General features: G+C 37.0%; 2 protein-coding genes across 2 annotated transcripts in view; one reads left to right on the top strand and one right to left on the bottom strand.

Annotated features, from left to right (window-relative positions):
- Hers (Histone gene-specific Epigenetic Repressor in late S phase) overlaps positions 1 to 10590 on the bottom strand; it is a 56605-nt gene extending 46015 nt beyond the window's left edge. Inside the window, exons 1-3 of the mRNA XM_088044478.1 lie at positions 10326 to 10590; positions 8237 to 10266; positions 7928 to 8189 (exon numbers count right to left, since the gene is read on the bottom strand). Coding sequence (XP_087900604.1) covers positions 7928 to 8189; positions 8237 to 9946 — 1972 coding nt within the window. The 5' untranslated portion in view covers positions 9947 to 10266; positions 10326 to 10590. The remainder of the gene's footprint in view (positions 1 to 7927; positions 8190 to 8236; positions 10267 to 10325) is intronic.
- Positions 10591 to 15613: 5023 nt separating this feature from the next.
- LOC148170349 (D-beta-hydroxybutyrate dehydrogenase, mitochondrial) lies at positions 15614 to 23867 on the top strand. Its single transcript, XM_088044446.1, has 5 exons — positions 15614 to 15864; positions 21978 to 22164; positions 22238 to 22481; positions 23224 to 23569; positions 23619 to 23867. Exons 2-5 carry the CDS (start codon positions 21979 to 21981, stop codon positions 23800 to 23802), a joined length of 960 nt encoding a protein of 319 aa, XP_087900572.1. The 5' UTR covers positions 15614 to 15864; position 21978; the 3' UTR covers positions 23803 to 23867.
- The last annotated feature ends 23 nt before the right edge of the window (positions 23868 to 23890 follow it).

Genomic DNA, 23890 nt, shown 5'->3' on the forward strand with positions numbered 1-23890 from the left:
TCTCGAAAATTGCGATTTATAAATATTTTGTTTCTTGGAAAATGTGCAAATTCCAGAATATTCTGTCCCGATTATCCAATGTTTTGTCCAAATAAAGAAAAGAAACTTTACCTATATTTGATTCTGTCTTCTTAAAATTTGCCAATAAAGCGGTTGTCCTAATTATCCGGAGACACAATTAAGCGGAGTCGACTGTAGTAAGTTTCGATAACAAATAGACAAATGAAGAGCTTACTGAGTGACTTTTTGTTCAGCAACTATCTTATTTATGATTACCCAAATACACCTAACAAGCTTATTTTTGTCGCTGAAATCAAATAATCTTTCAGTGTACCGTGGGCTCAAAATGAATTGATCTGGAGGAGTTTTCCCGTTGTAAAACACCAAGAGCAAGAAGAGATATCATCAAATGAGTGAAACTAGAGACGACGAAATTAATGCACCTACTTAAAATGATATACAATTCTCTTAATTAACGACTTAAGTTAGCGCTTGTTGTTATTAGTCAGATTAAAACTACACCTACAGACGTGTTGATGATGATGGGCGCCCTACTGAGTCTCAAGAGAAAGCCAGAGCCTTGTTGAAACTGAGCCTTGCAAAAATGCGATTATGGAAAGTTTCCACACCAAACGGTTGTCTTCATTTATCAGGTATTGTACGAAGAATGTGATTGACGCGTTGTGGAGGATGCATTTCAAGTCGTCGTGCCATGAGAATCAAAGAGTATGGGAATTTTTGAAATGCGGCAAAAACGATGACCAGACTTTCCCTCGCTGTCGTGACCCTCCCATCGCAAAAAAGACGGTTTCGTCAGTGTGAACATCCACAAATCATCCCCTTATTAGGAAATTAACCGTGTGAGAAACTGTTGAACATTATGCAAAAGGTCGCCTCAACAAGTGGAACAAACGACTATACGTTACTACCCTCAAAACAAGCTAACACAAGATGAGATAAGGGTTGTGTCGCTTCACTTCCCTGTTACCTGTGAACTGGGAAATAATAAGCGTCTCACATGTTGCAACTGCTCTCCCGAACCTTCCAGAATAACAACACTCTCCCCCAACCGTTCCATTTTGTATACAACATCTGCCAAATTACCCGAGGATATGCTTTTAAATGGACGATGATTTATGTCCAATTAATGGCTTGGAAATTGTTTTAGAGGCCGCCAACCACTTTGTACACGGTAATTAAGTGTATACCTGTGGAAGGGACACTCTAATCGAAATAGTGGTCATGACAATCTAGAAAACGCGATAAGATTTTCAGACGTTCTGTACAAATTCCAAATCAACAAACCGCAACGGCATTCACGATTTAAGATTGTATGTGCTGGCTGCATCATAACATGCAGAAAATGTAATAGAAGCTGAGATTTCAGCGACACGCAAATTGCGGTTCTCGATTTAGTTTGCTGGAACAACTTTATTCCAGCGTAAATGAGAATTTCGTTTGCTTCCAGCCATTGACTGGGAAAGAAATGGGGTTACAAAAGCCATCATCAAGTCAAAATTGTAAATTCTTTGGTCAGATGCGGTCCTTCCCCACGACATACGGTACAGCACCCCTTCAAGGAAGTCGCCTGGCGCACAAAACAGTAGGCAGTTTGTTGGCTATCACCTGTCCTATTGTGGTCTTAACACCTGCCCCCGCATTGGACGTATCCTTGTCTAATAGGTTTATCCATATGACGCCATCTTTATCTCAACCGGCACGCGCCAGTTACGTGTTTCGATGAAGATTAATGAGGAAGGACGAGGACACGATATGCATCTACCTGAGAATCCTTATTAGTTTCGGCTAATCAATTAAAAGACAGGATATTTGAAAAATGCGCCCCGACAGATGCCATTTAATTACAATTAATAGTTGAATGAACAATGAGATGGCGCTTACATAATTCACCTCAGTGGGGAATTGTGCCTTCGCTATTAGTTATTAAAATCTAGTTACATGGCTTTATTGCGGCGCTGAAGATGTCACAAATCTGGCGAAACCGTGAAAATCTAACTAACCACTTTCGACCCGATAACAATCTAAGCCAAAACGAGATAAAGGAACCGTCGAGTCGTCTTTTCTTCGATGGCCAGCTGTCTGAAGCAGCTGCAAACCAAGACAACCATCGCAGAATAAAAAATCATTACAATGGCCCATTCCGTACTGAATTACCGTGCGCTTTTAATATCCTTCGTCTGTTCATTCATTAATTGCAACTTCAATTTAGACTTTATTTTGAATAATCGCATAATGACATGAAGCCCCGAGTGTTCGTAATTTGCCACTATTTACACCCCGAATTACAATAATGAATTATTCAAAATTATAATTGGTCACACGAAAGAAAATAATAACTGAGTTGTTAGAACGACATCGCAGAGAGTTTTCAAACTCCAAGAAACTCTCCCTCGTTCGTTCTTTCTCTCTAGTCACTAAATGAAGACATCTCCAGAATCACTAAATCAGGAGCTGTCTTCTTGTGACACCAAAAAGTTACTTAATAATTACAGTTACGTCCCTATTTATCTGGGTATTAAATTTTATGATAACATAATGAAATCCAGCGCGGAAAATGCGCATAAATTACATACTAATTAATTTTAATAAATTACTTGTTTCACGTTTTATCTAGTTTTGCATAAAAGTATTTTAATGGCTGTGTACAGATATTTACAACATAATTATACAAAAATTCAAAGTGTTAATGTTAACAAGTTTGTTAATTTGTTTTTTGGAATTCTTTGTGCGTTGATTCTATTACGAGTTATTTTTCATTATCCAGTCATTCCTACGGGATTACGACCGCAATAAATAAAGTTGAGATACTCCAAAAAGACGAAGCTTGGGAAATGTGCTTTCTAAATACGACCCAATCAACCGTGGGAATGACAATTTTTATGAAACGTGTGGATTTCCTTCTGCATGTTTCAAATTCTGTGAAGCTTTTGTTGGTAAAACTATCAGCTTTCAGTTGCAAAATCTGTTGGGGCGCCACCACGTGTCAGGAAAAATCCCATTGCGTCATAATCTCGTGTTTACTAACTACCTCGCAGTTTTTTACCTACAGTCGTAAGCTTTAAAAAAGCTCCAACCCATAAAAGTTTTTCCTCGGCGCCAACAGGCCGGTCTCCACTCTGTAATCAAGCGGCTTCGACACAAATCATACTAAAAATCTTGATTGAGCTTTTAGAATTTCAAACGCAAATGAAATGTCATCCAATCACCGCGACTCTTTTGAAAGCGCCAAAATAAAATTCGCTCAGAGACAGGCCAATTTCGCTGCAGTTGCATCCAACCCTTAACTTTCTAATTTTAAACGAAGGCCCCACTTAAGAAAGTCCTGCTGGTATGCAGTTAATTACGAAATGCAAGTGTACCAATCTGCGAACACTAAAAGCTTTAGCGAAGCACAAAGGAGAATATGTCGGCGATGAATTGTATGAAGTGAACATAAACAAACGCGTTGTAGCGCAGCCCTTAGACAATAAAAAGATGCGGAAATTTTCCGGGACGTTGTCCCTCGTCAAGGTCGTTGAGAAAAGCGCTTACCTATCTGCGAAGTAGCCAAAATCATCGTGAACATATCCTAATACAGCCCAAGCTTTACACAAATCAAAAAACGGAAAGCTCACAAAACACAATCACATGTTAAATTCACCGCAGGAAAGTCATCCTGCACCAGTCGGCCTCACCACACCACATCAACACTTTTTTAAAGCACGTGATACAAAGACACGAAAGCACAAATCACTACTGAAGTTCAACGAGTTTGAATCTCTAGAAACATCCATCGTTGTTGAGAGAACACTACATCGGGGAATGTCGAAAGCTCTCGGTAAACAACAGGAAAACGACTAAACACTTACCGACGAGTCTATTCTTGTCGCGATTGGTTGAAATGCGCATGACGCACCATTCTACGTGTTTAAATAACTGGGGTCACCCGCCAATGGGCGATTTTACAAAACTCAAAAACGAGGGGGTTTCTCGGGGGTGGAAAGGCAAATTGACTGTGACTCATTTGCAACGGTTAATTTCGTCGGACCTACGTTCTGGGTTCATTCTTGGAAAGATTATTGACCACGATAGGCTTCACAATTCGGAAGTTTCGCAGGAATCGTGTTTGATGAAAGAACGTGCAAAACGTGAGATTTTCGGAAATGTCAGCAAAAACTGTGAATTTCATAACTGCTACTAAATGCAAAATATTTCTTCGCTTTCCATAGTTTCCAGGCAGTGGAGTTTAACTGAGGCTAGAAAACTTCGTGTAGATTCTGTTACAAAAGTTTAAAGGCGTTCAAATCTCAGATTAAACGTCTTGGAATTTCTAATTTTAAGCCCCAAATCTCGAGGTTTAAGCGAAAGGACACTGAAAATTACCAATTTATAATCATTTTACAATCTGTTTGCAGAATTTCTTGACTTTTTACAATTCCGAAGTTTTCTCAAGTCAATTTCCGAGACTTCCAGACCAGCCAAGGTAAACCGAAAATAGCAAAACTTCAGTCCAATCGATGCGGCTCATAATTTCCGTGCAAATAATAATAATAAGTCTGCAAATTTTTCTGTCTGGAAAATCAATCGTACCAATAAAACACCACTTGACGGCCTGTTTAATTTAATAGTCCTGGTTTATTCATGCCCTATTACTTCTTCCTACGATGCAATTGCATCAGTGCATATTCCTCTCGTGATTGCATGAAATCAAACTCGATATCCGAGTCGGGAGTAACAAATCCCATTTCTTCTTGAGATAATTAAAATTGCACGCCTCTACATCAGCAACAAAATTGTACCTGAGAATTTGACCGAGAAAGTTTCGATAACCTTTGACCTACATATTCGGGGGCGGCGTAAACCCACGCATTGTTCGCCGAGTTTCGTCTGCTTTATTGGAAATCAGATGATGATAATAATGCAATAATGTTAGCGAGTTCCATCGTGAATTTATATTGATAGATCTATACAGAAATAAACGACGCCTTCAGACTAAAAGCTGTTTAACGTTGTTTACTGCCACTATGGCTGTATAAAAGCTGATGGTCTTACTTTTATTCAATTTAAAGGGAAAAGTTCGGAGAGTGAAGATGTTCGAGTTGTGCGAGTTATTGAGAAACTGCGGACTTTATGGGGAGCGAAATCGGGCTTTAATTTCGAGAAGGAAAGGAATTGCCTAAATCTTTGTAAGTGGGTGCAAAAATTCACGAGAAAAATCAAGTTCAAAACTTGCAATAACTTTATTAGAAAACGAGACTAGTTTTGGAATTCTGTTATTTGTAAAATCTCACTGAAGAATTTCCTTTCAACATGTTGCACATTTTTCTTTATACTTTTATAGTGAAATTGTTGCAACTGGATAAAATATTCACGCTCAAAACACGACGTTTGACAGTTTTCCTATATCGCATCATATTGTGAAATATCACTTTGCTTGTTTTATAATCTGACGTCAAGCAATAAACGGAAGTCTGTTTTTTTTCACCCATAATGATGTGTTGGTACCTCTGCTTGACATTTCAGAGTTACACCTTTGATTGAACGACTCAAAAATACTAATTTCCCCAGATTTCATAGGTAAAATTACCAAAATTGCGAATTTTAGTAAAAGATCCCCAAAATTTCTGCGATTTTTTTAAAATAAAAATTTCTAAAATTTGTGTCTTTCGCTCTAGAATTTTGAAATTTGGTAGAATTAATACATGACTCAAAAATAGTAACTTCCCCAAATTTCATAAGTGTAGCGCTAAAATTACCAAAATTACAAATTTTAGTGAAAGATCCCGAAAATTTCTGGTGTTTCTTAAAAATAAATATTTCTAAAATTTGTGTCTTTCTCTCTAAAATTGTGAAATTTGGTAGAATGAATACACGACTCAAAAATAGTAACTTCCCTAAATTTCATAGCTGTAGCGCTAAAATTACAAAAATTACAACTTTTGGTGAAAGATTCCGAAAATTTCTGCTTTTCTTAAAAATAAAAATTTCAAAAATTGGTGTCTTGCACTCTAGAAATTTGAAATTTGGTAGAATTAATACACGACTCAAAAATAGTAACTTCCCCAAATTTTATAGCTGTAGCACTAAAATTACCAAAATTACGAATTTTAGTGAAAGATCCCGAAAATTTCTGCAGTTTCTAAAAACTAAAAATTTCTAAAATTTGTGTCTTTCACTCTAGAATTTTGAAATTTAGTAGAGATAATACACGACTCAAAAATAGTAACTTCCCCAAATTTCGTAGCTGTAGCGCTCAAATTATTATAATTACGAATTTTAGTGAAGGATCCCGAAAATTTCTGGTGTTTCTTAAAAATAAAAATTTCTAAAATTTGTGTCTTTCGCTCAAAAATTGTGAAATTTAGTAGAGTTAACGCACGACTCAAAAATAGCAACTTCCCTAAATTTCATAGCTGTAGCGCTAAAATTACCAAAATTACAACCTTTGGTGAAAGATTCCGAAAATTTCTGCTTTTCTTAAAAATAAAAATTTCTAAAATTGGTGTCTTGCACTCTGGAATTTTAAAATTTGGTAGAATTAATACACGACTCAAAAATAGTAACTTCCCCAAATTTTATAGCTGTAGCAATAAAATTACCATAATTACGAATTTTAGTGAAGGATCCCGAAAATTTCTGCAGTTTCTAAAAAATAAAAATTTCTAAAATTTGTGTCTTTCACTTTAGAATTTTGAAATTTAGTAGAGATAATACACGACTCAAAAATAGTAACTTCCCCAAATTTCGTAGCTGTAGCGCTAAAATTATTATAATTACGAATTTTAGTGAAGGATCCCGAAAATTTCTGCTGTTTCTTAAAAATAGAAATTTCTAAAATTTGTGTCTTTCGCTCAAAAATTGTGAAATTTGGTAGAGTTAATGCACGACTCAAAAATAGCAACTTCCCCAAATTTCATAGGTGTAGCGCTAAAATTACCGAAATTACGAATTTTAGTGAAGGATCCCGAAAATTTCTGGTGTTTCTTAAAAATGAAAATTTCTAGAATTTTGAAATTTGGTGCAGTTAATACACGAAATAGTAACTTCTCCAAATTTCATATTTGTAGCTCTAAAATTACCTCGAAAATTACTAAAATTACGAATTTTGGTGAAGGATATCCAAAATTTTGGCTTTCCGTTGAAATAAAAATTTATAAAACTCGTGTCTTTCGGTCTACAATTTTGCAGTTTGATACAAGACTCAAAAATAGTAACTTTGCGAAATATCACAGATTCGATGATCATCACGCCCGCTTATAACACCCTAAGGCATAATAGATCTCGTATCCTAGGAACATATTAAGAGCAAATAATAGTCAAGTAAATAATAAAAGATGTAAGACCAATTTATCGCCAATTTTTCTAAACCACTTGAAAATATGAATGTAGAAACTACCAAAATGGTTGCATAATATTAACGTGTCGTTGCGTAATGATAAATTTCCATAACAAAGAACACTTTCATAATTGATGTCTTTTTGCGTTGAACAGAAAAGCATTGCCTAACCAACACTAGCTTGACATTTATCCAAAGTTCCATAAAAGACACATTACAGATTCGTATCAAATTTATGATAAAAACGACTATATTGTATAGATCCGGCGTTAAAATGTCATTATAGCTAGAATATATCTCCATATTTCGATAACAAATAATTCCATACTCAATGCTAACATGCTATTTACATTAATCAAATCCCTGACGTATCTATTATGCTATCAACTAATTGAGTGATTATCACCAAATTACTTCATTATTGGATTTAATCGGGCGAAAAGAGCAGTTGATTACAATATGAACAATATGTAATAGAAAACAAGTGTTATAAAATCGTAGAGTAAACATGTTCGGAGTGCGTTAATCACTCGCTCAAAGTGAAAACCGCTTTGAAAGAACATAAAAAAGGATATTGAGTTTTCCACCTACCGTGCACGTATCCTGGCTCCCCCGGTAGCGGCGGCGGATGATGCGGAGGATATGGCGGCGCAGCGTGTGGTGCAGAAAACGCACTTGCACAACCATGTCGCCGACTTGGAGACAACTGGTGTTGCGGCAGTGGTAAAACATGTTGCGGCGGTCCCATATGTTGATGCGGATGTTGGATTCCCGGACCTGGAGGAGGTTGCATATTGGACAACGCATCCAGTGGCGTGTACGATTTACAAGAAGTCAGTGACTCGCTATTACTCTGTAAAAATAGTCATAATCACACGTTTTAACGTCAGGGCGACTCACATTGTCTTGCGTGCTACTGGACGACGACTGCAGAAGCGTTTCGGTAGCAACGGCAGTAGCTGCGGTCTGTGTGTGGCTCGTGGCCGAGATCCTGTACTGCATTCCAGCGATGCTGCAATACCCCTCATGATGCGTGGATCTTGTCGTGCTGTTGACGTAGACACCGGTGATGGTGACGTCGGTGTCTTGGTTGAGGATCACAGCGACTTTCTTGTTGGGAGTCGCGCGAACTTCAATCAGTTTATTGTCTTCTTCTTTTTTAACTTTGGGTTCTACTTCGTCGAAGTAGTCGCTGGAGTCGGTTTCAGAGCCGCTTTTTGGGCTCTTGGAAGCCCTTTTCTCGGCGGAGTAACTCGCCGCCAAGATCGCGCTAGCGTTCAAACTCGCCATTCTTTTACGCACCACCATGTCTTTTAGATCCATGATGAGTTCAGTGCGGTTCCGACGCTTCTTCTGCTCCTGTTTCTTCGGTTCTTTCTTTTCTTTTTTGATCTTGGGCTTGGGTTTCTCCTCGCTGCTGCTTTCGTTGTCGGAGCTTGAAGTCGTATCGTGCATATCCCAGTGTTTACCCACGGCGCGGAGGCCCGGAACCGAACGTAATGTACGAGTGCAACTAACCACATCCTCTTTTTTCTCCTCCGAAGGCTCCTTCTTCTGCACTTCGACAGAATCCAAGAGATTACTTCGGGTCTCGTTTTCGTATAAACAATGAACTTTCGCTAAAGCGTTTAGGGAAGCGACGCGATGCCTCTTTGGCCCGTTCCAGAATCCAAACAGTTTCATTTTCCGCGCTCGTTGATTCTCTTTCCGTTTGTCAGCCACGCGTTTTTTCATCAGAACTAAATTCGCTTTAGCCGGGATTTTCTTTTTCGGTTTCCGCGACTTTTCACTGTCGGAAAGCGGCTCAGCTTTGATTTTCAGTTTCTTTGATTTTGACTCGGGCTCGGTTTTGATGGCGCACAGTTCGTTTAGCGTCAAATCGTCGGAAGTGGACGTGTCCTCGTGCGGTTCGGAAGGAGTCTTTCTTTTAGTCTGTTTTTTAGAACTGTCGGGCTCTTGTTTCACGACTTTCTTGGGTTTCTCCGCTTTAACTTTGTTTTTCTTGGCGTTCTTTTGTTTTTTAGATTTTTGTACGGCGCTTTTCGTCTTCATGGGTTTGAGCGCCCTGTTGGCTTGTTTGAGTAGTTTTTCGATGGTTTGGCGGGTTTTGATGTCGTCTTTTTCTTCCTCGGGGCTTTCTTGTTTGCATTCTTTAGAGGGCTTATCTTTGTCTTTGTCTGTGTCGGTTTTCTGGGGCGACTTTGCACGTTTCGTGACTCTTTTAGTCTTTTTAGGGACTTCCGTTTTGACTTTTTTTACTCTGGGTTCTTTGGTTTTCTTTGTTTCTGCAGGGGAGGTTGAAGGGTCTGTGGCTCTTTTCCCCACTTTCTTCACTTTGGGTTGTACTTTTACGGGTTTGGCCGTGTCGCTTTTCCTTGTCTTCTTCATTATTGGTTTCTTTTCCGCTACCTTCTTCTTCGTTGGTTTCTTTCTTATTCCTGTTTTCTTAGCCACGAATGTGGGTTTTATCGGTGTTAACTTTCCTTTGATCACGAACGAGATGGTTTCCGATATGAAGTCCTTCTCTGCTTTTTCACTTTTCTTGATCTTGGCCGAGACGGGTTTCATTCTTATCACTTTGACAGTCCGTCTTTTTACTGGCATTCGCATAGTTCTACTCGAGTGTCTTTACAAGCAACATTTTGAAAAGCATTTCATCTCACTTTCACGGAGATTTGGGGCCACTTTTCGAACTTTCACGTGCAGTTTCGTCCTAGCTCGATCACTGCAAAAATTATCAGGATTCGCTCCTATTCCTGCTTTCAACGTGCAGTTCTCGATTGGAACCTGCGCCTTTTGCTTTGATAACACCCCCCGTCCATCGATTTCCCCCTCAAGAAGGAAAATCTTCTTCGGGAAAACAAACAGAACGCAACAAATCAACAACGTACACTAACGCATTTTCTTATTGTTAAAGCCCGAGTTTCCTCCTACAGAACAACCAACAGCCATTTACGGGAAGGACAAAGACAAAAAACGTATTGTTTACCTTTGATTAAGGATGACACACACACATACACACACGGAATTAGCTTAACACGTTCATAAACAGACACAGATACAAAACTGGTGCACTTTTTCTTCGAAAAGACACGCCCGATTTTAAGGACATTTTTGAGGATTTTTTTAGGGAATCAAACACACGTAATTAGATCGCTACCGAACAAAAATCTCCCCGCCCTAAATACGTGCTGCTTCGATGACAGGCCACCATTTTAAGCCCGTGGTAAAAGTCAAAGAATTATGGAAGGTGCTGCGCTCTGCCGGCGAAAGCTCGGCCTCGCAGGAATCTGTAAAAGCTCCACGAAATTTTTGACATTCCGAAATATTGAAGGTCAAAAAACTGTGTAGGGACAATGGTTGGATTATCAAAGTTATGAATTTGTAAATTTTGAAGCCATTTTGGCGCAGAATTCAGAATTCTGTTAAGTGCTACCCGTGGAATCGATAGAGGGCACCTCAATGCGTTAAGAGAAATTGATCTAAAAAAATAGATGTCTTTAAACGAGTTGTTCTGAGAGCTTCAGTTTCTTTTCTCATAGTCTGAACAATCGTTATCACATTTTTCAGTACATTTTCAAAATCTCTTCCATTCTTTTCCGCAGAAAAATTGCTCCTCCGCGTTGGTTCCAATCCTCGTTTAATCTCATGCAAATATTTATCTACATTGAACTTTGCAAATATTCAAATATGTTTGCCTCCAACAACATTTTAGCAACATGTAAAAGCACTTTAATCGAAACTATCAAAACATTCCTATTCTCGGGTGCTTGAAATATGTGCTAAGTTTCAAATCGAATATTCTAGGCTTCAATTTCCAATTTTTTTTTGTGCACCAAAGAAATAAAGCGCAGCTGAGGTGTGTTCATAAAGTGAGACGTCTGTTGGAGCGTGTGACGTCAGAGTGTTGTTGCGTTTATGAACTGTTTCCGTGGTTATTAAATGTTCGACAAATAGGTACATCACCTACATACAAAACGCAATTTTCGCAAAAATTCATGACTAAAACTATGCCAAACTTCTGATATCGATATTTCGCTTATTTTTACGAGTAAACTTGAGTTATTATACACAGTGTACGCAGAATTTTCCGCAGATTCCAAATTTGGAATTTAAATTCTGATCCGACAACAAATAACTAAGTTATGACCGATCAAAGTTTCGGAAAGTTGTTTTTCATTTTTTCTCATTTTTCGTAATTTTCATAGTTAAATATCTCGGAAACTATTTGAGATATTGAGATGCGGATTGCGCCATTCTTTTTCTCGGCTTATTTCACGATGGAAAATGTTATCAAAAGCCCAAAATTCGATAGTCGATTTTTCGCAAAAAAAAATCTGACTCAAACGATAAAAAATTTTCATTTTTTTTATTTTTGACCATAACTCGTAGACTATTTGTCCGATCGATCTCAAATTTAGCCAGTAGATATATTTCGAGCTCCTCTTTCGACTGATGTATAATTCAAAGCTAGTAAACGTCGTTTTCATTTTGAAAACATTAATTGAAAATCACCCTAAAATGACGTTTTTAAAACAGTTTTTGGCCAATGCCTCGTTTATTCATTAAGCAAACTCAACAAATTGGGGTTCATTTTACGCAGAATGTCACGCTGAATCCAAAAACATAGAAATTTTTGATTTTTTGTCAACAAATAACTGAGTTATGGCCGTTTGAATTTTTGGGTTGTCGCCAGAGAGCCAAATTTTTGAAAGTTCAGAACAATTCGTGCTCGATATCTCGGAAACTATTTCAGATATTGAGATGCGGTTTGCGCCATCGTTTTTCTCGCGATTTTTTACATAAGAAACAATCTTTGATTTTGCTACAGTCAAAATTTGCAAATTTTCGCAAAAATTCATAACTAAAACTATGCCAAATTTCTGATATCGACGTCTCGCTTATTTTTTCGAGTAAACTTGAGTTATTATACCTACATCAGTGTATGCAGAATTTTCCGCGGATTCCAAATCTGGGATTCGACAACAAATAACTGAGTTATGGCCGATCAAAGTCTCGGAAAGTTGATTTTCATTTTTCCTCATTTTCTTCTTCTTTTTCGATCTACGGATTTGACCAAAATCATTGGTGCGGGAGAAGCTGGTTGCTATTATAAAATGTACATTTTTTTAATAAACAAAAAAATTTAAAAAAATGTATTTTTCTAAACTACAAAATTGAAGCACAATTTTCAACGGGGTGCGGAAACCTATTTTCAAGTTCAAAGAGGTGCAGAAGGCATTGCGCATCTTTATGAACGCTTTTGTGTCGCATTTTACACAAACTTTACACAGAGTGATTAAATTCAATTTTTCTAATTAATAACCGAAACCTTCTAACGAATTTAATTTAAAAATCGCTCGCAGCGTGTAAACACACGTCTTTGATAACTGTCCAGCAATTTCGTTCTAACTTCACGTTTTGTTACCGTTAAACAACACAGGTCATCGTGTCACATACTTGATTGGAAGAGACTCCATTTGTACTTTTGTTCCACTTACTTCCTTTTGTCGTCAAATCTCATGAATATTATGTACTTGTAAACAGAAAATTAATTACCGATGATATCATTGTATATAATCAGTCTGTAATTTTTCTTACGTAAGTTCTCAAGTCTAAACAGCAAAATATCAGTTTCATTCGTTCTCACTATTGTTCTTAGTTTTGGTTTGTTGTTGTAATGGATTGAGTGGATTTAAATTTATTAAAGCAGACAAACTGATTATCTTAATCGGTGCTAAAAGAGCTTCACACGGAACTTTCAGGTTTAAGTTTGCTCAGAGGTGACGAATTGTGTTAATATTTAATTTTATAATAGTTAAAGAAGTGACGCTTTGAAGGGCTCATCAATTCGCACTGCGAGAATAAATTAGATTAGTTTTTGTCGCAGTTGGGACGTTGTCACTGCTAATTTCTAATAATAATCTTAGCTTCACTCAGAATTCATTCAACCATCATCTGCGACTGTTTTGTGAAATTGTCAAAGAAAGAAAAGTTTTGCCAAAATGCACTAACAGCTATTTACGTATAGAAGGCCGAAAGAGGTAGATAAGTCCTTGATACTTTTGACAGCTGAGGTTTAATTTTTTATTATTTTACTGTCCACATTAGTTTTTTTGTTCCGAAATGTTTAGAGTTCGATATCTCCGAAACTAAGACAGAACGAAAAATGGGGTTTTCACCGTCGTTTTTCTCGCGCTTTTTTGCATAAGAATCCGGTGTTAACTCGATTTCGAAAATGAAAAAAAAATTGGATCAAAAGTTAGGATTTTATATAGACTTTTTCTTCGATTTGTTGAACCTCCGGAAGTATGACAGATATAAAGATAGGGTTTTCACCATCAATTTCCTCGCCTTTGAGCCAATAAGAATCATGTGTTACATATCCCAAATTTAAAGTTTCAATGTAGTCGAAAAAAATCAGGTTTCTAAATCTAATTCGGTCAATATCTGGCTTATTTACAAAGCAACCTTATATTATTATTATGCTCATCGGCACGTATGCCGATAAACAACCAAATTAAAAGCGATTAAAATTGAGTCTAGTAAATTTTTAGTTCTGATTTTCTGCGTAAACAAAAAGTGCCACTATGTAAATTCTTGTATGCATAATAAATATCTATTTCCAAAGAAACTACTGGCAGATAACAAAAAAATGTCTTCTTCGAAAGAAAACAATATAAATTTGCATAGACCGAGATTTTCCCCTGAGAGCACTGCAGTTTTCAAATTTTTAATTAAAAATCTAATTTGTCCGAAGCTCCAAGAATTACAAACGTGGATCAAAGCAGGAATCTAAATCTTTTTCTAAGCATCACATTCAAGCACATGCGAGCTCTTGGGGCGTTTACGGTAATATGTACATTTTATATTTTGTATTTTTAGAGCTCCATTTCAAAAGAAACGCTTTGATAAAAACGTCTCTTTACACCTCATGAGAACTAATAAGATTCTCAACTACAAAATATGCTCTCCCACGTTTCATAGATGTAGCACTGTTTGCGAAGTCATGTGTGTTTACGAAATGAAATATTAAACGAAATAGAAGTGCACGCATGGATAATCTTGAAAGTCAAACGGAATTTTACTAAACCGAAATAACAACTTCCTGAAAAAACTGCACAATTCATCCGATTGCAATTCATTAATATCAACTCGACTTATTTCCAGACCACGTCCCCAATGACCTAACGCTTGATTTATGACGTGTTCAGTGGCGTGCGTCAAAGAAATTACTCTAATTGCGAAACGGATGATCAGAACGTTTGTTTCCAGCAAACTAATATCAGACATTTTATCTTTCAGTTATTGGTTTTGGTTCAATTGGCGGTTGTTGAACTTGGAGCGGCTTCAGCATGTTCAAGCCTGAAACTAAAGTCTCACTTACAAATTTGTGTTCGAAGTAAGGTCAGGCCGCTGTTAATTATGTCCAACGTGATTTTTTTCAAGTTTCAGGCACGTAATTACGAAAGTCTGTTAATCGAAAGGAATGTTGATTACTTGGGAGTGTAGTTAGGTAAGAAACAACCAAATTTCTGTCTTCGTTCAACACACAACTGAGCGAGAACACGGTTTCGTAATGTGTGGTCAAATTGGAAAGCCGAAGAAAAATAATTTTGTGACTGACACGAATCCTCCAGATTCAATATTAACTCTTCAGCCTTGAGGAACTTGATTTCTGACGATAGTTGAAGTCCAGGTGCGGCTTAAATTTGTTTTCTGCATCAATACACATTTCGATTAGTGAAGCGGTCTATTGTTGTGATGGAAAATAAGCGGAAAATGATGATTTTGCAGTTACTTGAACCTGAGAACATGATTGATTTGGAAATTCATGTTAGATCGGATGAGGAAGTAAGAGTCGTAGGTGAAAAGGAAAAAAAGTGGGCTATAGTTGTTTTGGGTCGACTGTTAAGAAAACTACCGTCATTAATAATGTTGAAATTAATGGTAATAAAACGAAGAAAATCTACCATTTCAAAGAGAATTCTTATTAAATCAATTAGGTGGTGGAACGAGTTAAATTACTAACAGTTAGATAATTCTCTACATATTGGCACTTATTTACGAATCTGATTTAACTCTCTGCCTACATGACGATTAATAAATAATTATCTACAACTCGCATCTATTTTTAACTCGTTTTTAATAGCGTCACAGTCACTTTTGCAACAACAAAGTTTTTCCTCTTTAAACCATGCGTGCAAAATTGAGTAAAAATGTAAACCCCCAAAGGCTCTACGTTTTAACTGTAAAGTCCACGTTCTTCGAAGTATTACGAGCCTAACCCAAGAATACCAATCTACAGCCGGCATCTCAGGTCGCGTTCTGCTAGTAGCCAGTCTTGCATTGAAATCCGACGAAGTAAATCCAAGCGAGTGTCGGCCGTAAACAATATAGTGATTCTGAAATAACGCATGTGAATGTTGCTAATAAGTTTGTGATGAATTTATGCTGTTGCAAGTGTAATTTGTGATTTGGAAATGCTTAAGTGGAGCTAAAACTGTTGGGAAACAACAAAAGAGAAGGTAATTTTTAGGGCTAAAAATTCTTTGCATGGTGCGAAAAATCAACTTTCAAGAAAGTCGCCAATATTTTCACAAAGGTGAAAACTTGACCCCTGATTTCTCCAACTAGTCAGAACCATATGGGGATCTTATTACGAAGACACCAATAAAAGTACCAGTGTGGTGTATCCAAAATGAAAACTCGGTGTAAAAAGCGAAACGGTGTCGAAACATTTCGATTTCTATTCATCAAAATTAAATTATGATAATCAATTATCACAAGCATTTAATTAATTTCAATTCAGAATAATTACTAATTTTATGTGGGTCACATTTTCTGTTTTATAAAATTCCAACTCCAATCAGGTTCTTCGTTTAACCTTGACTCAACAACGAAGAACTCGCGGAATGTGTGTTCGAAAAACATTGTTAAACTTACCCACGACTGGTATTATAATATTTTTGGATGAAATTAGGTCGGTGCCTACGCTAAAACACCTCCAATAAATAAATGTGATGATAAATTTGTTTGAAATCGGTGAAAACACACAAATTATTACAGTTTTATTCCAAAACAATGAATATTACTGATGAATTTATGAAATTGTATTGTGTGCGGAATTGGATTTGATTTAGTTAACAGAAAAATCGAGTTTTAAAATGGGATTTCAATGTTTTTTCAAATTGTGTTCAAATGAAATTTTCCTCGGGTTTGAGTGTAAACATGGAAAGTCGCTTTCTTTTTATAATTTATAAGGATGTTGAAGTTCTGGAGAAGAAAGTACAAAAATATTTCCAATGAAACTGTTTCCTAAGTGCAAAGTAATTAAGTAATATGCGTATGAACTAATGCAAAAACTCGACTAATTATTGCAGTGTTACGAAACGGAAAATTATTAAACAAAGTCAGCAGCAAGTTAGTTTAACTTCCTTATTTCGGATTTGGGGCAGTTCAATGTATCTCTCACGAGTAGCAAACAAGATTTTTTCTACAATCGTTGCAAAATCGAACAAAATTCAAATACAAATATTTCAAGTGACAGTTCTGACAATTATTTAGAATAGATATTGCACGGTTTTTGCACGAATATACGCACTTTTTACGCAGATTCAGCAGTTGGAATTCGAAATGACAAAATGACAAATATTTTTTCAGTATACCCTCTCAAAAATAGCTATATTACGGCCTCATTGAAGTTTCTAAAATGAGTCTTTCTCAGACTCAATCCCAAAAAGTTGTCATGACACTAATAAAGCATAGTGGTTCAATACAACAATTAAACAACTTTATTTAATGTGATAGATATACCAATATGAACAAATTATACGTTTGTTAATATATCTAACATAATTTTCTTCGCGTTTTCGGTACTGCATTTTATTAGCGATTCACGTTCGGTAGAAGTAACTAATAGATACTTTTGTGTCGCTACGTTGAATTTCTAAAATAACTAGGAATGAAACATTGGCATCATTGTCTATCAAATAAATTTGTCATTCAAATTTGACAATACAACCAGATGGAATCAACTATTACAAGACAAGCAGTTTCAAAAGGATTAAAACTGGATCGGAAGGAACAAAGTCAGAAAAATTTATGGTTAAAATCAATTTCGCAAAGCGCACTAAACACCTGAAAAAACTTTGTTTCACACTGCGAAAAATTAATTAGGCAAGACTGGACAGCACTCATGGTAGATGCAACTGTAGACAATATTCCACCAGTAACACTAAAAAAGTCAGATTCAGAAGATGAAATCGATGAACTAATTTTGAATCAGATTTGGAGCTCTGATGATTTTCTTCTTTTTCGTTTGGAAAATAAATATTCCTTTAATGACAAACCAAAAACTGTCATTTGGATGACATCTATTTTACAAGACATTACACTAGAAAAATTGTAACCTTAGTTACACAGCTCAAAAATAAAAGTTACTAAATTTAGTTACTTCTACTAAACGTGAATCTTTAATATGCGAAAAAACCGTCAATTTTGTTTGTGTTTATTTTAAACTGATTCATACTATGGTAGCATGGCTACGTCACGTCCGTAACCAGCAACGATTAGTCCACAAAACTGTAGTTTAGATAGATACTTGTAACAAACAGCTATATGCACTCATCTTAAGTCACTTTTACGTACTTTTACAATTAAAATGTCAATCAAAATGTCAACTTTATATAGCAATTGTACAGGGTCCGGCAACACTTGTGTCCACCCCCAAAATCGTCTTTAATTTTAAAGTTACAATTTTTAAAATTTGCCTACGCTTATAGTTGACAAAGCTCTAGAAGCTGACGCAAAAATTTTTTATCAGTTTTTTTATCACAGTTTGGTTGGCGTCACGACGCCTAAGAAGTATAATTTTTAGCGATTTTTGCGTTTTTGCAGAAATATTCGCGAATTCAATTTTTTTTCAACATAACTGTTATACAAATATCTGAGTTTTTATTTCAAATCTAATGCAAATTGTGTTTAAAATTTGCGAAAAAAACGTTGTATTATCAAGTTAGTCAGCGGCAAACTACGTTTGCACCAAAATTTCACAAGTCACTTCATTCACTCTTATAAAGGTTAATTTTGATTAATACGGGCATGTTGCACTTTATGGACACCAGAAATCGTTAATTAACATCGACAAAGCCACAATTTTACCAAGTAAGGCTTTTGTTACAAACTAAAGCGAGCCAAAGGATAGATGTCATTTGTGACACAAGATGCTGACAGATGGGTGTAAACGTAGTTCACAACTTTGACGTAATGAAAATGGAAACTGACTTGATAAAACAGCATTTTTTTCTCAAATTTTCAAGACAATTTGCATTGAATCTAAAATAACAACTGAGATATTTTTAACATATTTATATTGAAAAAAAAATAAATTAGGGGTTGATATTACATACCCTCACAATTAACTAAAAATTACATTTTTAAGTCGTCGCGACGCCAAAGCTATCGGTAATAAAAAACAAATTTTGGCGTCAGTTTCTAGAGCTTTGTCCACTGTGAGCGTATGCAAATTTTCAAAATTTTATCTTTAAAATTAAAGACGTTTTTGGGGGTGGACACAAGTGTTGCCGGACCCTGTATATAGAAAAAGCGCCTAAGATCATTGACTCTAAAAAGTTCCTTCAGAAAACTAAATTTCCGACCTTTAGAATCAAAGGGAAGTCTTCAGTGGCAGAAGAGGGAAAATTTCAGGCATGCATCATGAGCTATGTTGGTCCTTCTACGCTTTCGTTAATACAAAATCGCGCAAAATTTTTCATGCCAGTAAATTTTGCTGCGGCTGTTTATTGGTGCAGAAAAAACACAATTTGTTCACCTTGGCAATTCATAATATAATGGAATCGGTCGGCTCATTTTAGCCCGTTTTGTTATTAATTAAGACCTCAATTTCCAAAAGGAAAAGAAGAAATTATGCGTACCCACTTCAAACAGAAATCGATTCCAACAAAAGACGAAACTTTCTCTGTTTAATCTGCAGGAATAATTGTCCAGCGACTTTATTGGACAAATTGCACGCTCATTAGCTCGATCCTGACTGTTAAGAACACAATTACACAATTTGATGTCTAGGTCGAAAAAACATCGTTACAACCCATTGTGTATTTAAAACTACCACATCAAGGTCATGTGAAATGCGTATCATCATATTACAATTCAACACTCACTTTCATCCTGACCTCACAATTTCCGTTTTTCTGGGTTTTTATCATCGCGACCTCTTTCCTTTCCCAATCCGTACTTCCTTTTCAGTTCTGCGTGGTATCCAGATTTCGTGGAGTCGTTGCCTTTGGCGGAAATGAGCAATTCTCTTAGCCTTCATCCGTGTTAAATCCGTGTCGTGTAATTATACCCACAAAGCGTGTTGTTAGATTTCGAGTTAGTTTCATACAAGCAGTCAGATTTGTAACAAAATCGGGACTGATTACAATGCCATCCATGAAATGCAACTTTGCCACGAAGAGAAACTGAGGAGTTGTTGAGAATAATTAATTATCGGCATGCAGGATCGTGTTGCATGGTAAACTAACCCAGCTTTGAATTACTACATATTGCACATTAAATTGGGAGCAACGGACGTGACGTGGAAACGGAATGGAGGTGTCAAATTGGGACTAATTGCAGCAAATGGCAAATTTAGACGTGTTTCTGAAGATCGGATCGAATACAACGCATGAAACGTTAGAATTAAACAACCAACGAACGGCACAGGATACGAAAATACTGATAATTAAACTAGAAAAACGATAAAATTAATCCACTCCAACAAACAGCATCCTCCTAAAACGAACAAAACCGCGAATTCTTGGTGATTGATGCTAGAAACCTGAAACTGATCCTTTTTGCAGTGCTTCCAACTTTCGCTCCATTTCCAGTTATCGCAACGCGATTTCCCTGTCTACTTCCTCCATTAATTTAAAACTGTGTTCCCCCCGATAGATTTTAATGCCTTCAAACCTTCATAACTCCATCCAGATGCCCGATAAAACCTATAATTAGCTCGCATCTTAACACCCAGTCACGTCGCCCTGAAAAGCTTCCACTTACTATGCAAAACAATATCAATTGCCAGCCTTGAAAAAGACAATGCGGTGCTTTTCACAGCTGTTAACTGCTTAAGCACACATGTGTTGAAATAAGTTTTGCGTAATTTAGACCACACGATCAGCTTTCTTCAAGTCCTTTTAATTGGTGAAGGCTGGTTCATAACGCGCGACAATGAATGATATAGTCTAGAGAAAGTTATTGAGTGGTGGATAAAACGAAACGAACGAACTGGAAAAGAAAGTAATTGAAGGATTTTGACGATTAATGGCGTGTTTGGCGAAAATGTGTAAATGTGTTAAGTCAAGAATATATCACAAGTTCAGAACTGTTACGTCTTGACGAAACTGTGCAGAAATTATTAGAACGGTTGTGTTAATAAACATACGCTGAAAGAGTCAAAACAAACCTACTTCTTTGGAAATCAATGACCTGAAGTTGTCCCACGAAAACTAATATTATTTTTTATTTTCAATAAATATGCGAACCGCTAAATTTCGCCACAAGTTAAATGTCATTGATACGCTAATTATCCCCCAAAATCGATGATTTATTCAAGTTTTAATAAAAATGAACGCGCCAGGGTCATCAGGATAACGAATTTTCATCGTCTACATTGGCGCAAAAATGTTAAATTTATGAAAATTGCAACATAAAACTGTTGCAACGTATCATAGGTATTAATTAAACCGCTCGACGTTACATAATGAAAATGTAAATGCGACATTTGAAACCATCTCAGTGTTAAGTAAACACACTTCATTCCCGCATTTCTTTAGCATTTATTCATCTGAAAACTTTCAAGCGTAGCTACCGCTTTTTGTAATCCTGTTACATTCACACTTCATGATTCCAAGTAGCTGCAGTTAGTTGAACATCGAAGAACAAATAAACAAACTGAATCGAAAGTTCAGTCACTCTGTAATTTCAGCGGAGCAGTTTCCAGATTATAGTTATTAAATTCAGAACGTTCACTTTTAGTATCAATTGCGTAAGTTACCGACCATTTTACAAGATTGGTGGATGTCGTTTGCAAAACTTTCCAACGATCGATACTGATGGATGGGGGAACACTCGATCACGTCGGGAGGAAATATCCTGGAAAATTTTTATCGGGTTATGAATTATTGCAAATAAAACAGCGGGCCGGAAATAGATCGGTGGGGTTGATAATAGTAATTTAAATTTCCCGCTTCAGTTAAAGAATGCTTCGCGAATTTTAAACCGCTGACCCGCGAACTTGTTTATCCTCTTTTTGTCACTTCTATTTATAGAGCGCGTGGTGACATTTTCGACAAAAAATTAGAAAGCTCGTCGATACTGTTTGCGTATTACCATAATTACGTTGCAACTGTGATAAACTCCTCTTCCGGAATGCATCCTTACGTAATTCAAAAGAGCGCAAATGAATCCACAAATTTAATTACTTCGTTTATTTCACCTAAACATTTTCCAGCTAGTGACAGTCAACAAATTGCAGAATTCCGCTTCGCATTAAAAATTTCATAATCATAAACTCATGCCTGTAATGGTCGAATTATCTCAATTAAAGTTGCAATCTGACACGTTATATCCTTTCCAGGATGGACGAACAAACAGCTCTAGTTTTAGCCCTCCAATTGGTCGCTCTTTTCTCCATCGCTGGTGCTCTCCTCCTCTACTTACTATGTAAAATCCGTGCCGGTGGCGGACCCGAAGCCACCGGAAGCTCTGCCGGAGGTGGAAAAGCGATTCTAGTAACTTCCGCCGACACTGCTATTGGATTACAAGTAAATAGCCATTTTTTACCTGCCGGAAGTGTCCTCGATCAATTGAAGTGTTTTTCACTCTATTTTTTATTAGATTTCAGTCCATCTAGCCAATCACGGCTTCCGAGTCTTTGCTGGATTGAAAGATGGGGCTTCTTCCGGGTCTTCCGATGACTCAGTGTCTTCACGAGTCATCAGAGCTTGGCAGAAATATAGAGAAAGCTTGACGGGACCGTGCCAGGGGGCTTTAGTAGCGCTGCCTCTTGACGTGACCAGGGAAGATTTACTTCACGAAGCGGTGGATATTATACGAGCACATTTGCCAGCAGGTGAAGACGGTAAGTTTGCCTTAAAATAGGCGACCTTCGACTAGATTACGTTGGTTTGTGGTATAAACAGACACACACGCGTGCTATAAATTTGGTTAAATGGGTGGCGGCGATGTGTGTCAATTATTCTGTCGGTGGGTCAGGGTGACACGACAATAAAGGAAGTTTGAAGAGTTTTTTGCTTATCAATAAAAATGTAGCTATTAATGGTGTTATCAAGTACAAATAAAGACCGATAAAAAATTGGCGTAACTGCGGCATTCCCTAAAAAAATGTTTCAAGATTAAAGACCGATAAAAAATTGGTGTAACTGAGGCATTTCTTAAAAAAATGCTTCAACATTGTCCAAAGATTTATTGCTGTTATAAAAATGAAAAATTCATTCCAAGAGACGGCATTCTGTAAAAAATTCAAATTGCACTTTCCGTTATATTTATTCGCCACTGAAAACGAATTTTCGCCATACCTCTTGTCGAAATCCGGAAAAATTCTGCGACTGAACACACCCGAAAATATTCCAAGGCGACATGCAGATTGTTTATTGATTTATACGGTGGTGGCAACCCTAATTACGAACAAAAACAAAACCATTCCCTCTACTTTCCTCCCCACTGTTTTTCAATCGAATTTCCAGTCTCGCGAGACTAGTTCAATTTATGCAAAGTGCCCCGTCTCGGAACAATATTAGCCGTCTTCCTCAATTATCCTCAACCTAGTAAACAACGTAAATTAAATAAATCGCAAATTCCAGGTATATGGGCTGTTGTCAACACCAGCGGCTTATGTTACCGTGGGCGACTCGACCAACAAGACATCAGTCATTGGGACGCAATTCTCAAAACCAACGTCATTGGCGTGTTGCGAACGGCCCGGACGTTCCACGGATTACTCCGGAATACTTCCGGGCGTATTATTAATTTTGGAGTACCTTGTAACGCAGAAGCTGGTTTGGTTGCCTACACAGCGAGCCGCTATGCTGTGGAAGGAGCTAATAATGCCTTGAGGCAAGAATTAGGAGCTGCAGGGATTAAAGTGGTGACTTTACATCTGTCTGGAATTTCTCCGGAGATGTTATTTGCTCCCCCTAAGCTGAACACGTTAGTATTTTTATTGAAAAAGTTTGGATAACAATAAAAATTATTTTAGGAGAGAAGAACATGAGATTTCCGTCGACATGAGCGGGCAAATTGAATATCACCCTGTTGTTTTGCCGGCTCATTCTTTGAGGGTGTTTGATGGAGCAGTGACTGCGAGGACGCCGAAACCCTGTTATGATTTAGCGCCGAAAGGTCGCAACCCAGTTCATTATATCAAGTCGTTTATTGTGTAGGTGTTGTTGGTTTGTATTGTACATTTTTAACGAGCTGTAAATAAATTGCGTTAAATAACGGGGGAGTTATTGTTTTATTTCTTGGAGC

This window comes from Gnatocerus cornutus, chromosome 8 (genome assembly GCF_029298725.1).
Source record: "Gnatocerus cornutus isolate USDA-ARS CGAHR chromosome 8, icGnaCorn1.1, whole genome shotgun sequence".
Taxonomy (NCBI): domain Eukaryota; kingdom Metazoa; phylum Arthropoda; class Insecta; order Coleoptera; family Tenebrionidae; genus Gnatocerus; species Gnatocerus cornutus.

Excerpts from the sequence above, each read along its gene's own strand:
- LOC148170349 (XM_088044446.1), top strand. The coding sequence starts at position 21,979 with ATGGACGAACAAACAGCTCTAGTTTTAGCCCTCCAATTGGTCGCTCTT. Across the intron at positions 22,482-23,223 it reads TTTGCCAGCAGGTGAAGACG|GTATATGGGCTGTTGTCAAC; the intron begins GTAAGTTTGCCT and ends CGCAAATTCCAG. Across the intron at positions 23,570-23,618 it reads GCTCCCCCTAAGCTGAACAC|GAGAGAAGAACATGAGATTT; the intron begins GTTAGTATTTTT and ends AAATTATTTTAG.